This window comes from Bos indicus x Bos taurus, chromosome 11, assembly GCF_003369695.1.
Source record: "Bos indicus x Bos taurus breed Angus x Brahman F1 hybrid chromosome 11, Bos_hybrid_MaternalHap_v2.0, whole genome shotgun sequence".
NCBI classification, from domain to species: Eukaryota; Metazoa; Chordata; class Mammalia; order Artiodactyla; family Bovidae; genus Bos; species Bos indicus x Bos taurus.
Window position 1 is genome coordinate 101,358,051 of NC_040086.1, and position 12,385 is coordinate 101,370,435.

Below are 12,385 nucleotides of genomic sequence, written 5' to 3' on the forward strand. Positions count from 1 at the left end.
GCAACAACAGGCTAAACATTACTCAGCAGCACAGCCCCCTCGGCCAGCTTGGGGGGAGCCCAGAGGAGGGAAGGGTTAAGGCTGGCAGCGGGTGGGGCCCCCGGGGGCACACCTTGCTCTTATTCCTGACACCCTCCGTGACCTTGGCCCAGTCCCTCCTTCGCTCTCTCTCTCCATCCTCGGGCTCTTTGTTCCTGATGCTTCCCAATGGCAGAGCCGGCTGCCTGAGCTGCAGTGAGAACCCACCAGGAGCGCGCCGGGGAGCATCTGAAAGCCACGGGTGCCCCTGCAAGATGGAGACAGCTCTCCCCACAGGCCTGGGAGGCAGCCCGGAAGGAAACCTCCGGGGTGGGGGGCTGGGGGCGCTGAAGAGCCCCAGGGGGCTGCCCAGTGCGGCCAATCCCTAGGGCCTCTGCCCTAGGCCCCTGCGGGAGTCCTCCCACGCCCTCCTCCCAGGCTCGCCAGGGAGTGAGGCCCCTCCTGCCCCCTACTCCGCACTCCCTCCAGAGCTGGCTTGGCTCCGTCAAAAGCAGGGCCCGTCAGGGTGGAGGCGGCGATGTGTCAGCTGGTATTCAGGCTCCGCTTGTGCGCTCAGATGGTCCCCCTCCCCGTCTCCCCAAATCCACCCACCCACCCCTTTACCCACTGCTTGGGGCCTTCTGGGTGGCAGCACTTCACAGAGGGAGACGGAGCAGCAGCTTTGAGCCCCGGGCTTGTTTGAGGGGGGGCGGGGGGGCGGTGGGGGGCGGACTGACTCACTTGGACCCCTCCCCCAGGGTCGATGGGGCAGCCCCCACACCCATGGGCGCTGGCACCCGGTCGGGCCCCCGAGGTTTGGGGAAAGGAAGCCGCAGCCCCGCGGCGCCTGGCCCGAGCTGGCTGAGATGCGCTCTGTGTGCGGGAACCCGCTGGCCCCCAGGCCGGGAGGCGATGTATAGGTTGCGACCCCCGCCCCCCCAGAGCAGGCTCGCTTCAGCGGCCGCTCGCTGGGGCCACCCTGGCCGCGGGCCCGCCGGGACGCCCCTGCTCGCCGCGCCCCTCCCCGGGCCGTGGCGCGTCCCCCGAGTCTCGCAGTATTTCCTCCCTGCACCTTTAAGAAGACCGCTGCTCCGTGGTGGGATGGTGTGTTAAAGCCACACAGAGGAAGTTACGCAGCCCGGATCAGACCGGGAGATAAAAGCCCCGATGGTGATCGTGAGTGATGGCAAGAGGATTTAGCCTCAGCATTAACTTGGAGCGGAGTGCAGGGGGGCAGTGAAGCGCCCCGGCCATCTGGCCCCCGCCGCGCCCCGGGGGGGGGGAATGCCCCGGCGCCCCGACGAGCCGCCGCGAAGCCCACCCGGGCCGGGGGCTGCCCGGTGCCCGAGCGCGGGTCCTCTCCGAGCCGCCCAGGGGGCCCCAAAAGTTTGCACTTGTTAGCGGCGACCTCCGGCTCGGCCCCCGGCGGGCGATGCGGGCGGCGCGGGCGGCCCCCTCCCCCGGCCCGCGTCTCCGGGACGGCTGCGGGCGGCCCCCCCGGGGGCCGGAGGGCTCCCCAGCCCCGATCTGACAGCCACAGAGGCGGCGGGGGAAGGAGCAGCGGCTCGCAGCCCTCGGCCTTCGCCCCCACCCAGCGCCAGCCGGACGGGGGAGCAGAGCGCCGGAGGGTGGCGGCCTCCGGGGTCTCCGCTCCGGGAAGCCGCTCCGAGCCGGGGTAAGGCGGGCGGGGAGAGCCCGGGAGGCGATCGGGGTTGGGGGGTGGATATGCTGCAGCTTGGCCAGCCTGCTTTCATTTTTAAAGGGCTTCGGTGACCGCGCAGGCTTTCCCGGGGCCCGGGAGCCACTTAACAGTAGCCCAGCCGAGGCTCGGATGCAAAAGTTATTGGTGGCGACTGCTACAAGAGGAGGACCGGAGTCGCTTGGAGAGGGGTGTGTGAGTGTGCATTTGTAGCAACATCTTAAAGGAGTAGCTTGTCTTTCGGGGCTGGATTTTTCCCCACCAGGGTCTTTTCCCATCGTTTGTGCGAGTGAGTGGGGCGGGAGGGTGGATGTTAAGAGAATGCCTGGATGTGTTTGTGGAAAGGAAATTAACCCTTCCTTCGCGCCGTTCCCCTACCCTGATTGAGTCGCCACCCTCTAGAGCCACCCCAATTTCTGCCATCCCCTTCCCCTCTCGGAAAACTGGGAAAATGTGTGAGTTGCACAGAAAAACTCTTGCGTTCCGGCCGCCGCTAGAAACTTCTTTCGGCGCCTGGGAGGGGTGGGCTGATGGGGAGGATTATGCGCCCGGACCGGCTCGGGGACAGTGTGGAGTGGAACCTGGAGCTGGGTGGCGCGCGGACGGTGGGAGCAGGGGCCGCGGGAAGGCGGGAAGAGGACCGCGGGCTCGCGGGGACCGCCGGCTCCGGCTCCCGAGTAAGTTAGCTGCCTGGGGGCTGCGGGCGGCGGCGGGGTCCCTGCCGGCTGCGGCGCTGGGCAAAAGGATGAGAGTAATTACCGGGCGCTTTGCTCGGCGTCCCCTAATTAAGGGAGAAGGTGCCAAATGAGGGGGGCCCCCCTCGGTGCCCGCCCGGCCTTTATTAAAGGTGTGATTATTAACTGCTCCGGGGCTTACACTCAACTTTGGAAAGACAAAAAGCGACGAAGGGCTTCCCGGGCATGTTGTCGTGCGAGGCACGACGCCTGCAGCCCACCCGAAGCGCGGACTCTAAACCCCTGGGGTCCGCGGCGGGGAGCTGACCCCCACCCCACAAGCAGCCCCGTGCCGCAGCCCCAAACTCCCAGTGGATGCCTCCTCGCGCCCCATCCTCCGTGCTCAACTTTTCGGGGTTGCCTGGGAGCTGAGAGGGCATGCGGCCGGGGGAGGTGGGCACCTGGAGCCCGAGGAGGCTGCCGATCCGGGGCTGGGGCACCCGGCCGCCAGCAGTGGGATGCACGCTCGCGCGGCGGCGGTGAGCGGGTGCACCCATGGGACCGGCCGGGGTTGCGGGGCTGGCGGGTGGGGGGGGGGGGGTTGCGATGGTTAGAGTTGGGAGGGTGGGGTGGGACTGGAAGGTGACCCAGACCGCATCTGAAGGTAGATTTCACCCCCTCTTCCGCTGTCCCGCTGGGAAGGAAGAAAGAAACTGGGGTGTGGGCTGGGTCCCAGGAGAAAGCCCCAGCGCCCCCTCTCCAGGGACCACCTCTAGGGGTTCCCCGCCCATCAGGCAAGTTTCCCAGGAGGCGAGGGCCCGGCCGGCAACTCGGGAGGAGCTTGCTTCGAGCCCAGCCAGCTCGAGAGGCGCTAATTCAATAAGACAGAGAAATCTGAGTTCAGAAATCCTGGTAAAATCTAATTTTCGGGTTTTAATACCCTGGCTATCAGCCCCTCCCCCTCCGCTCCCGTTCCTGAGGACTCTTAAAAGAAAATAAAGCGCATTGATTCTATTTGTTTCTGGGAGCTGCAGTTTCTTAATAATATCAGGTGAAGATTTATTTTCCAAGGAGAAAACAATCTACCGGGACCCAACCTCTTACTCCTGAAATTTCCCATACCGGCTTCTCTCTCTGCTTTCCGCCTCGCTGTGCCGAAGACTCTCGCGTCTCTCCCCCTCCCGTTTTTTCCTCTTTGGCAAAAACCGACTGTAATAATATTCTCGTGCTGAGCTCACAATTCCCTTCTGGTGCCAGCAACGCCCAATTGACTGACTAGTTGTAAACACGTTTATTGCCCCCCTCCCGGGCAGATTTTGTCGTTGGCCCCCGACCCTCACCCCGTTTTCCAGGGAATGCATGGCATTTAAGCCAACAGAAGTGCAAAGCAATTAATATATTTGCAAGGCGTGCTGCCTCGAGGATCTGGCGGGCCTCCTGGCCTCCGGGCCTCGCTGCCTCCCCTCATCCAGCAGCGTTCAGGCTGGGAGCATCACTGCAGATGAAGGAAGCCCCAGGCTGGGTGGGTCCTCCCTGGAAGCAGTGAAGCCTGGCGCCCTGGTGTCCCGTATAAGGAGCGCCCCACCTGGGAGTGAACAGTTGGGAGCCCGCGGCTGGAAGAATTAATTAGGGACGTGCTGTTTTCTGGGCAGCATGAAGCTCAGATAGAGGCATCCAAACCTTTGCCGGCCGGCGCTATTTTATTTTTACTACATTTTCTCAGGTTGTAAAAATAGTCTCCAGGCGGATTCTTTCTGAGAGTTTTCTAGCAAGGAGCACATTCAAGGCCAGGAGGACTCTGTAACACCGTTTCTCTCGAAACTGCCAGAGGTGAGATGTGAAAATGTGTCTCCCTGGCTCCTCATTCATCTCCATCAAGAGCCCTTCAGCCAGAGAGAGGGGCAGGGGCTGCCTTAACGCAGATTTATGATGCCCCCAGCCTGGAGCATTGGGACCTAGGCTGGGGACTCCGCCTGGGGAGGAGCTGAGCGGCCAGCCCCCATTTGGACAGTGTCCCCAGCCCTCTGGTTTGTCGTTTGGGCAGGAGTGTGTTTGTGTCTGGATGGAGAATGGAGGAACATGGAAACGTAGTTAACTCTTCAGGACCTTCTAGATATAATGGCTGAAGAGTCCGTTGAGCGGTGAAGGTAGCATGGATGGTGCAATAGTTTGGGAATGTAGATGCAACAATCAGAGACATAATTACCAGAATTAATAACACACATGGCTCTGCTGTGACTCATTGCAGTAACCTTTGCCCTATTTATTGGCTAAGTATTTCTGGCCAGGATCCCTCACTGGGGGACCAGATTCTCCTGGTGATATATCAAATGTCTGGGAACACATCACATTACTGGAGTCATGTTTTTTTCCACAATGTAATATTCATCTTAGTTATATCTATTTAGGGCTTTTAAATAATTACAAGTAGCTTAAAATAGTAAAGCAATAATCATAATGGTGACCTGTTTATAAACATACCCTCTAAGGATGACTGTGAAATTTTGGCCTTGATCGGAAAAATCTAATAGAACACACCATCATCACTTCCGTCAAAGTCTTCAACATCCCTAGTTCCTTACAGTTGAAAATTAAATTCACCATTTCAGAATTTTGGAGACAGTTATTAGCACCTGGTTTGTAACTTTTGGCCACGCGTGGACCATTCTTTATCTGAGCCTGTCCACACAGCCTCATCGACACCTATAATTACAGCTTCATCTCGGCCTTCAACGGTTTTGACATTTTGACTTGTCAGTTGCAGTATTTTAAAGCCACCATTCAGTCTCGGCTCCTGGGGCTGTTTTAGAAAGTCACTGACCCCAAACAGGGACACTTCTGCTGACCCCAGGACCCCCAGAAATAAGGAGAAAGCACATTGCCTTCTTGAATAATGTACCCCATCTCCAAATGTGCTTCTCCGATATTAATGACAATAACCCAGTTTTCTCCGGAGACCTTGCTAATGCAGCTTCGTGTTTTGCACGTTTTGCCAGAGAGCTTTTGTTCTTCTACATCTTTATCCCCCTCTTTCTCTATTTAATTTGTTGCAGGTGTTGTTGCTAATGAGCTCTCTCTTCTCCCTCCCTACAATGAAAGACAAGCCAGACCCCGGGTACCTGGATGGATTGGGAGCTGAAGTCTCAGAAACATCCTGATAAGTTGCCGACGGCTACCAGCCGAGGTCAGCTGGCCCTGTTAGCGCCTGTCCCAACCAAAGCAGGCCCAGATCCGCTGCCCCCCAGGTAACACCTCGGTCGCTTTTTGTGCTCCAGCTGCGTGATTGCTGTCACTTTCAGCCCATATGAAAAGAAATCTCTTTCACTTTGGTGAAAATGCCAAGGTCCAAAATGCCACGTCCAGTCCCATAGCGGGGACGTGTGTGCAGCTCACAGGTACTCCACCTGATTTTGTTTTATCTTTACAACGCAGGCCAGAGGGTGGTTGTGCAGTTGTGTTGAGCACACATCACACATGAAAGGGCCCTTTAAAGAGCTGGATTGATCGGAAGGACAAAAATTACAAGCAATCCGATCCGGCCTCATGCCAGATCCCTGCGGACTCTCTCCGTCTCCCATTTCCATCCACGGTCACAATTGGAGCGTTTGCCTGATTTGATCAGATTCACCTCTGGGGTAGGGGTGATGCCAAGGTGAGGAGGACACCAAGTTGTGGGCAACTTCTTGATCTGCCCATCAGCACTCTGAGAAACGCCGGCTCTGGGTTTTCCATATCGGCCTCTTGGAAAAACCAAGTTTCCTCGCTGTTTGCAACCTGGCAGAGTCCCTGGGACATCTGGCCTCCGTCGCCCGGTAGATGTGGCTTTTCCATGCTGAGGCTGTGTGCCCCGCCTGAGCCAGCCGCTGCCTCACCAGGCCCCCTGCGGGCCGCGCCCCTGGGGACCGTGCCGCCATGCTGCGCTTGCTGGCCCTCCTCCTGCACTGCCTGGCCCTGGCCTCCGGGGACTACGACATCTGCAAATCCTGGGTGACCACGGACGAAGGCCCCACCTGGGAGTTCTATGCCTGCCAGCCCAAGGTGATGCGCCTGAAGGACTATGTCAAGGTGAAGGTGGAGCCCTCCGGCATCACGTGCGGAGACCCCCCGGAAAGATTCTGCTCCCACGTAAGTCGGCCCCCTGCTGTGGCCTTTGCTCAGGCCAAGTGGGTGGGGGTGGGGGTCTGGGCCAGACCCTTGGGATGGGCGCGCACAGCGGGAGGACCCGGATGCCAGGCTGGCTTTCCCAGCCTGTAGGATCAGGAATGTCTCTGTCTCGCCTTGGAGACGCGCCAGAGCAAAGTGTGCCCCGAGGATGCTGGGGTCACGTGACGCCGTTCTTTGGGGTGGGGAAATTCTTGGCCTGGTGATCACTGGATCCTCTCCTCTGGGAAAACCACCAAACCACCACCGTAGCCACAGTTGCCCAGCCTTGCAGATAAGCCCCGCCTCCCTTGTAGGAAGTCAGCATCTGGGTGAGCAAGCAAGGTGCTATTTGCAAGCTTGCACTCTGCCCTCCCCCGTTCATCCCTTCAGGGGGCCACCTCCTGGTCCACCCAATCCAATCCAGCAAACCATTTGCCAGGCGAAGAGAGGCCAAGCGCCCTTTGTGGGAGAAGGTTTGGTGGACGTGCAGAGGGGATTCGTAAGGGAGGAAGGAAGGGGTCAGATCAGGGTGGCTGGTGTGGATGGCACCCTTTCCGATTCCATCATGTTGTGTGGTGACCACAGTGACTGGTTAAGTCAGGGGAAGGGAGGCGTTCAGGTGGTGTCACTTGAGTCTCTAGTTAAAGACGGAGTCAGAGCCATGGGGTACATCAGTACTCCATTAACAGCAACAATAATAAGAGTGGGGGTCATTTATGCCAGTTCCCGAGCATGGGGCTTGAAAGCTCAGTATGAGTCATTCCTTGGAGTCCTCACTCAGTTCAGCTGGGTTGATTCTGCGTCACACAGAGTTTCAGGGAGTGAGCTCTGGACTGGTGGCGTCTCTGAGCTGCTGTCCTCTAAAGTGTGCACACTCAGCACACACTCAGGTCACCCTAACAAGTTCAGTTCACCCTAAAATGCTCCCTGGTGGTCCAGTGGTTAAGACTCCACCTTGCTATACAGGGGACACGGGTTCGATCCCTGGTCAGGGATCTAAGATCCCACATGCCATGGAATGACTGAGCCTGAGTGCTACGACTCCGGAAGCCTGAGCACTCTGGAGACCGGGCACCACAACTAGAGGGCCTGTGTGCCGCAAGGAAAGACCCCACATGTCACAACCAAGTCCTGATGCAGCCGAATAAATAAATATATATTTTAAAACAAATAAATAAAATAAAATGCTCAGACTAAGGTCTGGCACAGAGCAAGTGCTACTAGATGGTAGTTATCGTCATTCCCATTGTACAGATGGAGAAACTGAGGCCCAAAGTCACAGCCCAGGAAGTGGTAAAGCTCTGATGCAAGCGTCTGGCTCCAGAGTCACTGAGCTGATCTGCCTCCCAAAAGATGCCTTCCACTAGGCAGAGCCCTGCAGGCCCTGGGCCAGGCAGGAAGCTGGACAGGGAAGCCAGGCTGCAGAAGCCACAGGAAGGTCTCGGTGTCATCCTTGGGTGGTTGCTGCCTCCATGTGCCCTGGGGAAGCCTCCAGCGCTCTGGGTTTATGGATGGACTGAGTGGGTGTCCCCACCGGGCTCCTAAGGATGGCTCAGTCCCCTGGGGTGCATGGATCCTATCCCAGAGCAGTCAGCCTGGGAAGGTGGGTTCCCACTGGGATGATCAGAGGTCAGGAGGCTGTCACTGTGGGCGGTGGGCAGGCTGGCCGGCCCCAGCTGGGGAGAGAGGGGGACAGTAAAGGAGAAGGCAGCACAGGGCCAGGAGCCAGGGTCCGGATGGGCCCACTTCACTGAGAACCCCAGGGCTTCGCTGGCTCAGGGATGGGCAAGGGGGCTGGCCCCTGAAGGTCAGGGCCAAGGTCAGCACTGGGGGAGCCCAGCTCTGAGCCACATCTCAGGCTGAGTGCCCGCCCCAGCTCATGTGAGGACTTCTCCACTCGACTCCCAGAGCAGAGTCAACTGCTGCCTCTTGTGTTAGAGTCTTGACTGTATTTCTTCTTTTAAATATTCATTGCGATTTTAATGTGCCGGGGGCGGGGGCATGGGGTGGGTGGTGAAATCTTAAATCACTGGACCAGCTTCTGGTCAAGGCCTGAGGAGTGGGGATGACCATCAGGTGCAAGTCCGAGGCCCTCTCCTGGCCAAGCCTGCCCCCATTCTCACACAGAGAGCCCAGCGCAGCTGCCAAGGTGGGCTGGTCACCCCACCACAGTCCTGATGCCGCCCGACCTGGGTCCTGGAGCCCTGGGCTGTGGAAGGGGCTTCTGTCACCTTCCTGTCCTCTCCTGGGAAGATGGTGAGGAGGGCGGTGTTGGAGAAACAGCATCTCCACCTTCCTCTGCTTGGTGGGTCCTCGGTGTCCCGACACCAACCTGATGGACTTAAATGTTTCATGATGGGCTGCCATCCACCTCTGCCTTTGATCACGAACATGCAGCCAACGGGTGTGGGGACACCGCCCAGGCTGCTTCTGCAGGGAGGAGGAGGTCACATCCAGATGAATTCAAACCCCCACCCTGCTGTTTACCACAGCTTCCCTGAGCAGGTTCTGTGCTGCTGCTGCTGCTGCTGCTGCTGCTGCTGCTGCTGCTAAGTCGCTTCAGTCGTGTCCGACTCTGTGCGACCCCAGAGACGGCAGCCCACCAGGCTCCCCTGTCCCTGGGATTCTCCAGGCAAGAGGTTCTGTGTGTGTCTCATTAAATCATCTCTAGGATGCTCCAAGGTAGTGACCGTTCTAATCCCATTTTAGGGATTAGAAAGTGGCTAAATCCCGCCAAGGTCACTCAGTCTAGAGGGCAGGCCGGGAACTTGTGCGCAGCCAGGCAGGGCCTATGCTTATGCTCCAGGTGGCCCAGCCTTCCCTCTCTGAGCTTCGGTGAAGTAGAGATGCTGCTGCTGAAGGCGTGTCACAGTGCGCTGGGAAAGGACACAGCCCAGCCATGCGAGTCCCGCCACACAGTAGGTGCTCACGGTGTGGTAGCCGTCGTTTGCTTGTTATTGCGGCTTTTATGCCCTCTGCGGTGCCTGGGCCTTTGCTTCTTTGCCCTACCCCAGCCTTGAGGACGTCCGCCCTGTATCCTGGGCTCAGGGGCGCAGGCGGTTGGATATGTGCTCAGGTAGCCATTAATTCCTCTAGCCTTGGCCCGTGGTGTTAACCAGCCACAAGGGGGCGCCCTAGTGGTACCCAGGCGGCCCTTAGCCCCACTTTAGCCTCAGGATTGCCCAGTGGGTCCCTGTTTCCTGGCATCCCTCCTGCAGTGAGTGCTGGGCCTGTCGCAACATCCATCCAGGTCAGAGCGTGAGCCCTGAAGTGTCCTGAGGGTGCGCCAGGGGCCCAGGGTCGGGGGGCGGGGGGGGGGGGGGGGGGGTGGCGGTGGGGATGGGGCGGGGGGGAGGCGACTACCCCTCGCAGGCTTCAGTGTGCAGACTCTCCCAGCCTTGGACTCGTTGTCCTTCCGCAAGGCCACCTGAGACCTGAATTGTAAATTCCAGACCGGTGAGGAAGGGGAGGGAGGAGGAAGACCAAGATAAATGAATAAATAAAAACCTATTGGCTCTAAATGCACAATGAGAATTAATAGGGCTGAGCTCTCAACCAAAGATTCTCGGGCAAGGGCGAAATTTCAATGAGGGCTGCGGGAGACGGCGGGCGGCCTCCCACCTCTGACTCCCAGTGCCTGGCCAGAGGGGGCCAGCCTGCTGAGTCTGCAGGGCCAGAGAGAAGGAGGCAAAGGCTTCTCGGCCTCTTGCAAGACCCCTTGAGGATGGGGAGCAGTCCCACGGCGCTCTGAAAGAGAGGTTGCCCACCAACCTGCACAGCCACGAAAGGAAGGGGGAGACCTTGTCCTTGTGCCTTGAGCCTCAGGAGAGAGATGGTGAGGAAAGAGGGCTGGGGGCACAGACCAGGCAGGTGATGCTGAAAATGGCCCTGCAGCTGGCTGCCCACTCACCTCCCGAGGTGCACCTTGTTAGAAATACTGGGTCCTGGATAACACCCCCCCCCAGACCCTCGGAGCCAGAAGCTGCATTTTAACAGGAAATTCAGGTAATTCAGATGCACACAGGGTACGCTCTGAGGAACACTGCTCTACATAATCCGTCAGCGGTGGGTGATACTTTTTATTGATGATGAGCAGGCAAGAGGCCTGTGCTTCCCATGGGACCTTTGCAGAGTGGGGGTGTCACTACTGAAGGAGAAAGGCAGACAGCAGGAGGAGTGGGGATCCTGGAGTGAGGGGTGAAGCTGGGAGCTCAGATTCCTGAATATTGGAGACCTGGTGGGAGGTTCCAGAAAGGTGTTATGATATCCAGACAAAAGCTTCAAGCTTGGAATCCAAAGACCTGAGCTTGCATCCCGGCTTTGCTGCTTATGGGCTGAGTGATCTGGGGCAAGTCTCTGAGACTCCGTTTCCCCACCGGTAACAGGACGTGGTGATGGCTGCCTTGCCCATCTCTCCAGCTTGCTGGGAGAAGGAAGTGGTTCTCTCAGTATATCAGCAAGTGCTTAGAAAGTGCCAGTTCTCTTCTAGTGTGAGCCTTTGATAGTGCTGCTGATCCAGTCTTGAGCATCTGGACTTTTCCATGGTGAAATAGGTGAATGTTAAACATTTCATCTAAGGAGACTTCAGCACACAGAGACGCCAGGGTCTTGACATACAGGAAAACCCAAAGCACACGTGTTTCTCAGAAGCTGCTTTGCCTTCTCTGTGCCTCTGTTTACCCAGATGAAGAGCCAGTGGCCCCCCATCCCTCCCCCAGGGAGTCTGCTGGGGTGATAACTCAGGTGGCAGGTGGGTCCTGGAGACCTCAAGCCCCTCCCCACTGTGACACTGAACACCACATGCAATCAAGGTCACAGATGCCCCGCCTCCTGCCAGAATGTGATGAACTCTTGCAAATCTAAGTAGACAATGAAAGAAACAGGGCAGGTGTTCAGGGTGGTACCCGACTAACACTGAGAGGGTGAGATGGACACCTAGTGTAAGGAGCTTGCAAAGGATGAAGGCGCATCCCGCCTCCCCCAACCCCCTGCCCCGTCCATCCCTCCCAGCTCCAGCTTCCCACAAAGTTTTCCCACCTCCTCCACCTGGAATGTCTTCTTTGCTTCCTTCATGTCTAACCCTTTTGTGCTTACCTAGATAACCCAGGCTCCTTTTTCCAGGTTCAGGCTGGAACCCACCTTCTCCAGGAGGCTTTTCCTGACTCCCTAGCCCAGGAGGGTTAAAACACCTCATCTGGCTGCATCCTTGTCACCTAAGCTCACAGATGTGGCCTCCTAGTTAAGAGCTCAGGCTCTAGAGGCAGAGACAGAGAGGTTGGAGTCCCCTGCTGTGTGACCTTTGGCACGAGGCTTAACCTCTCTGAGTCTCATTTCCTTAAATAGGACTATTGATAGAATGCACGTATTGATGCTCAACGCACGCTCAGTACTCTAGGCCTGATGTTTGCCTCCCTCCTGGGCTGGGAGCTCCTGGAGGCACGGCTGCCTTGTTCATCTCCGCATCCCTCCCTTTTGGTTCAATCAGTGCTCAACAGGCATTTACTGAACCAATGGATGGGTGAGTGGAAGGACAGTGTGGTCCAGGAAGGCTTCTCGGAGGAGGAGAGATTAGGGCTGAGTCTTATGGGAAGAATTAGGGTTTCGATGAGGACAGAGGAGGCACCCAAAGCCTCTACTTCTGCCCCATTTGCGCCCCTGTTCTGTGAGGTTTTCAGTCAGCTGATAGCAGGAGGTCTGCACAGCTCTGTCCTTAAGCAGGAAGCAATTTTGGAAACTGAGCTTCACCCAGCTCTTAGTTAAAGCCGCTCAGTCTCTTGAAACGCCCGAGGCAGGTCCCAGCCTGGGACAAGAATAGTTCCATGCGTGACATCTTGTTGCTTGGTGAGGCCTC

General features: G+C 57.8%; 2 protein-coding genes across 14 annotated transcripts in view; one reads left to right on the forward strand and one right to left on the reverse strand.

The window, feature by feature from the left end:
* Nucleotides 1–746: 746 nt before the first annotated feature.
* Nucleotides 747–12,385, forward strand: part of NTNG2 (netrin G2) — a 73,658-nt gene continuing 62,019 nt past the window's right edge. For 2 of the 13 annotated variants that reach the window (XM_027556631.1, XM_027556642.1), the window contains exons 1-2: nt 747–1,693; nt 5,445–6,516. In XM_027556631.1, the coding sequence (XP_027412432.1) occupies nt 6,304–6,516 (213 nt within the window). In that variant the 5' untranslated portion in view covers nt 747–1,693; nt 5,445–6,303. Of the gene's footprint in view, nt 1,694–1,780; nt 1,913–2,264; nt 2,395–4,114; nt 4,222–5,444; nt 6,517–12,385 lie in introns of those variants that run through there. The other 11 variants (XR_003513528.1, XM_027556643.1, XM_027556633.1 and 8 more) reach the window with 10 other exon arrangements.
* Nucleotides 1,148–2,948, reverse strand: LOC113900883 (basic salivary proline-rich protein 1-like). Its single transcript, XM_027554499.1, has 3 exons — nt 2,594–2,948; nt 2,272–2,450; nt 1,148–1,762 (listed from the first exon to the last, which is right to left on the reverse strand). The coding sequence occupies exons 1-3, from the start codon at nt 2,946–2,948 to the stop codon at nt 1,148–1,150; spliced, it is 1,149 nt and encodes a 382-aa protein (XP_027410300.1).

Excerpts from the sequence above, each read along its gene's own strand:
- LOC113900883 (XM_027554499.1), bottom strand. The coding sequence starts at position 2,948 with ATGGGTGCACCCGCTCACCGCCGCCGCGCGAGCGTGCATCCCACTGCT. Across the intron at positions 2,451-2,593 it reads TTGTCTTTCCAAAGTTGAGT|CGCCGCAGCCGGCAGGGACC; the intron begins GTAAGCCCCGGA and ends CCTTTTGCCCAG. Across the intron at positions 1,763-2,271 it reads TCCACACTGTCCCCGAGCCG|GCTGGCCAAGCTGCAGCATA; the intron begins GTCCGGGCGCAT and ends AAATGAAAGCAG.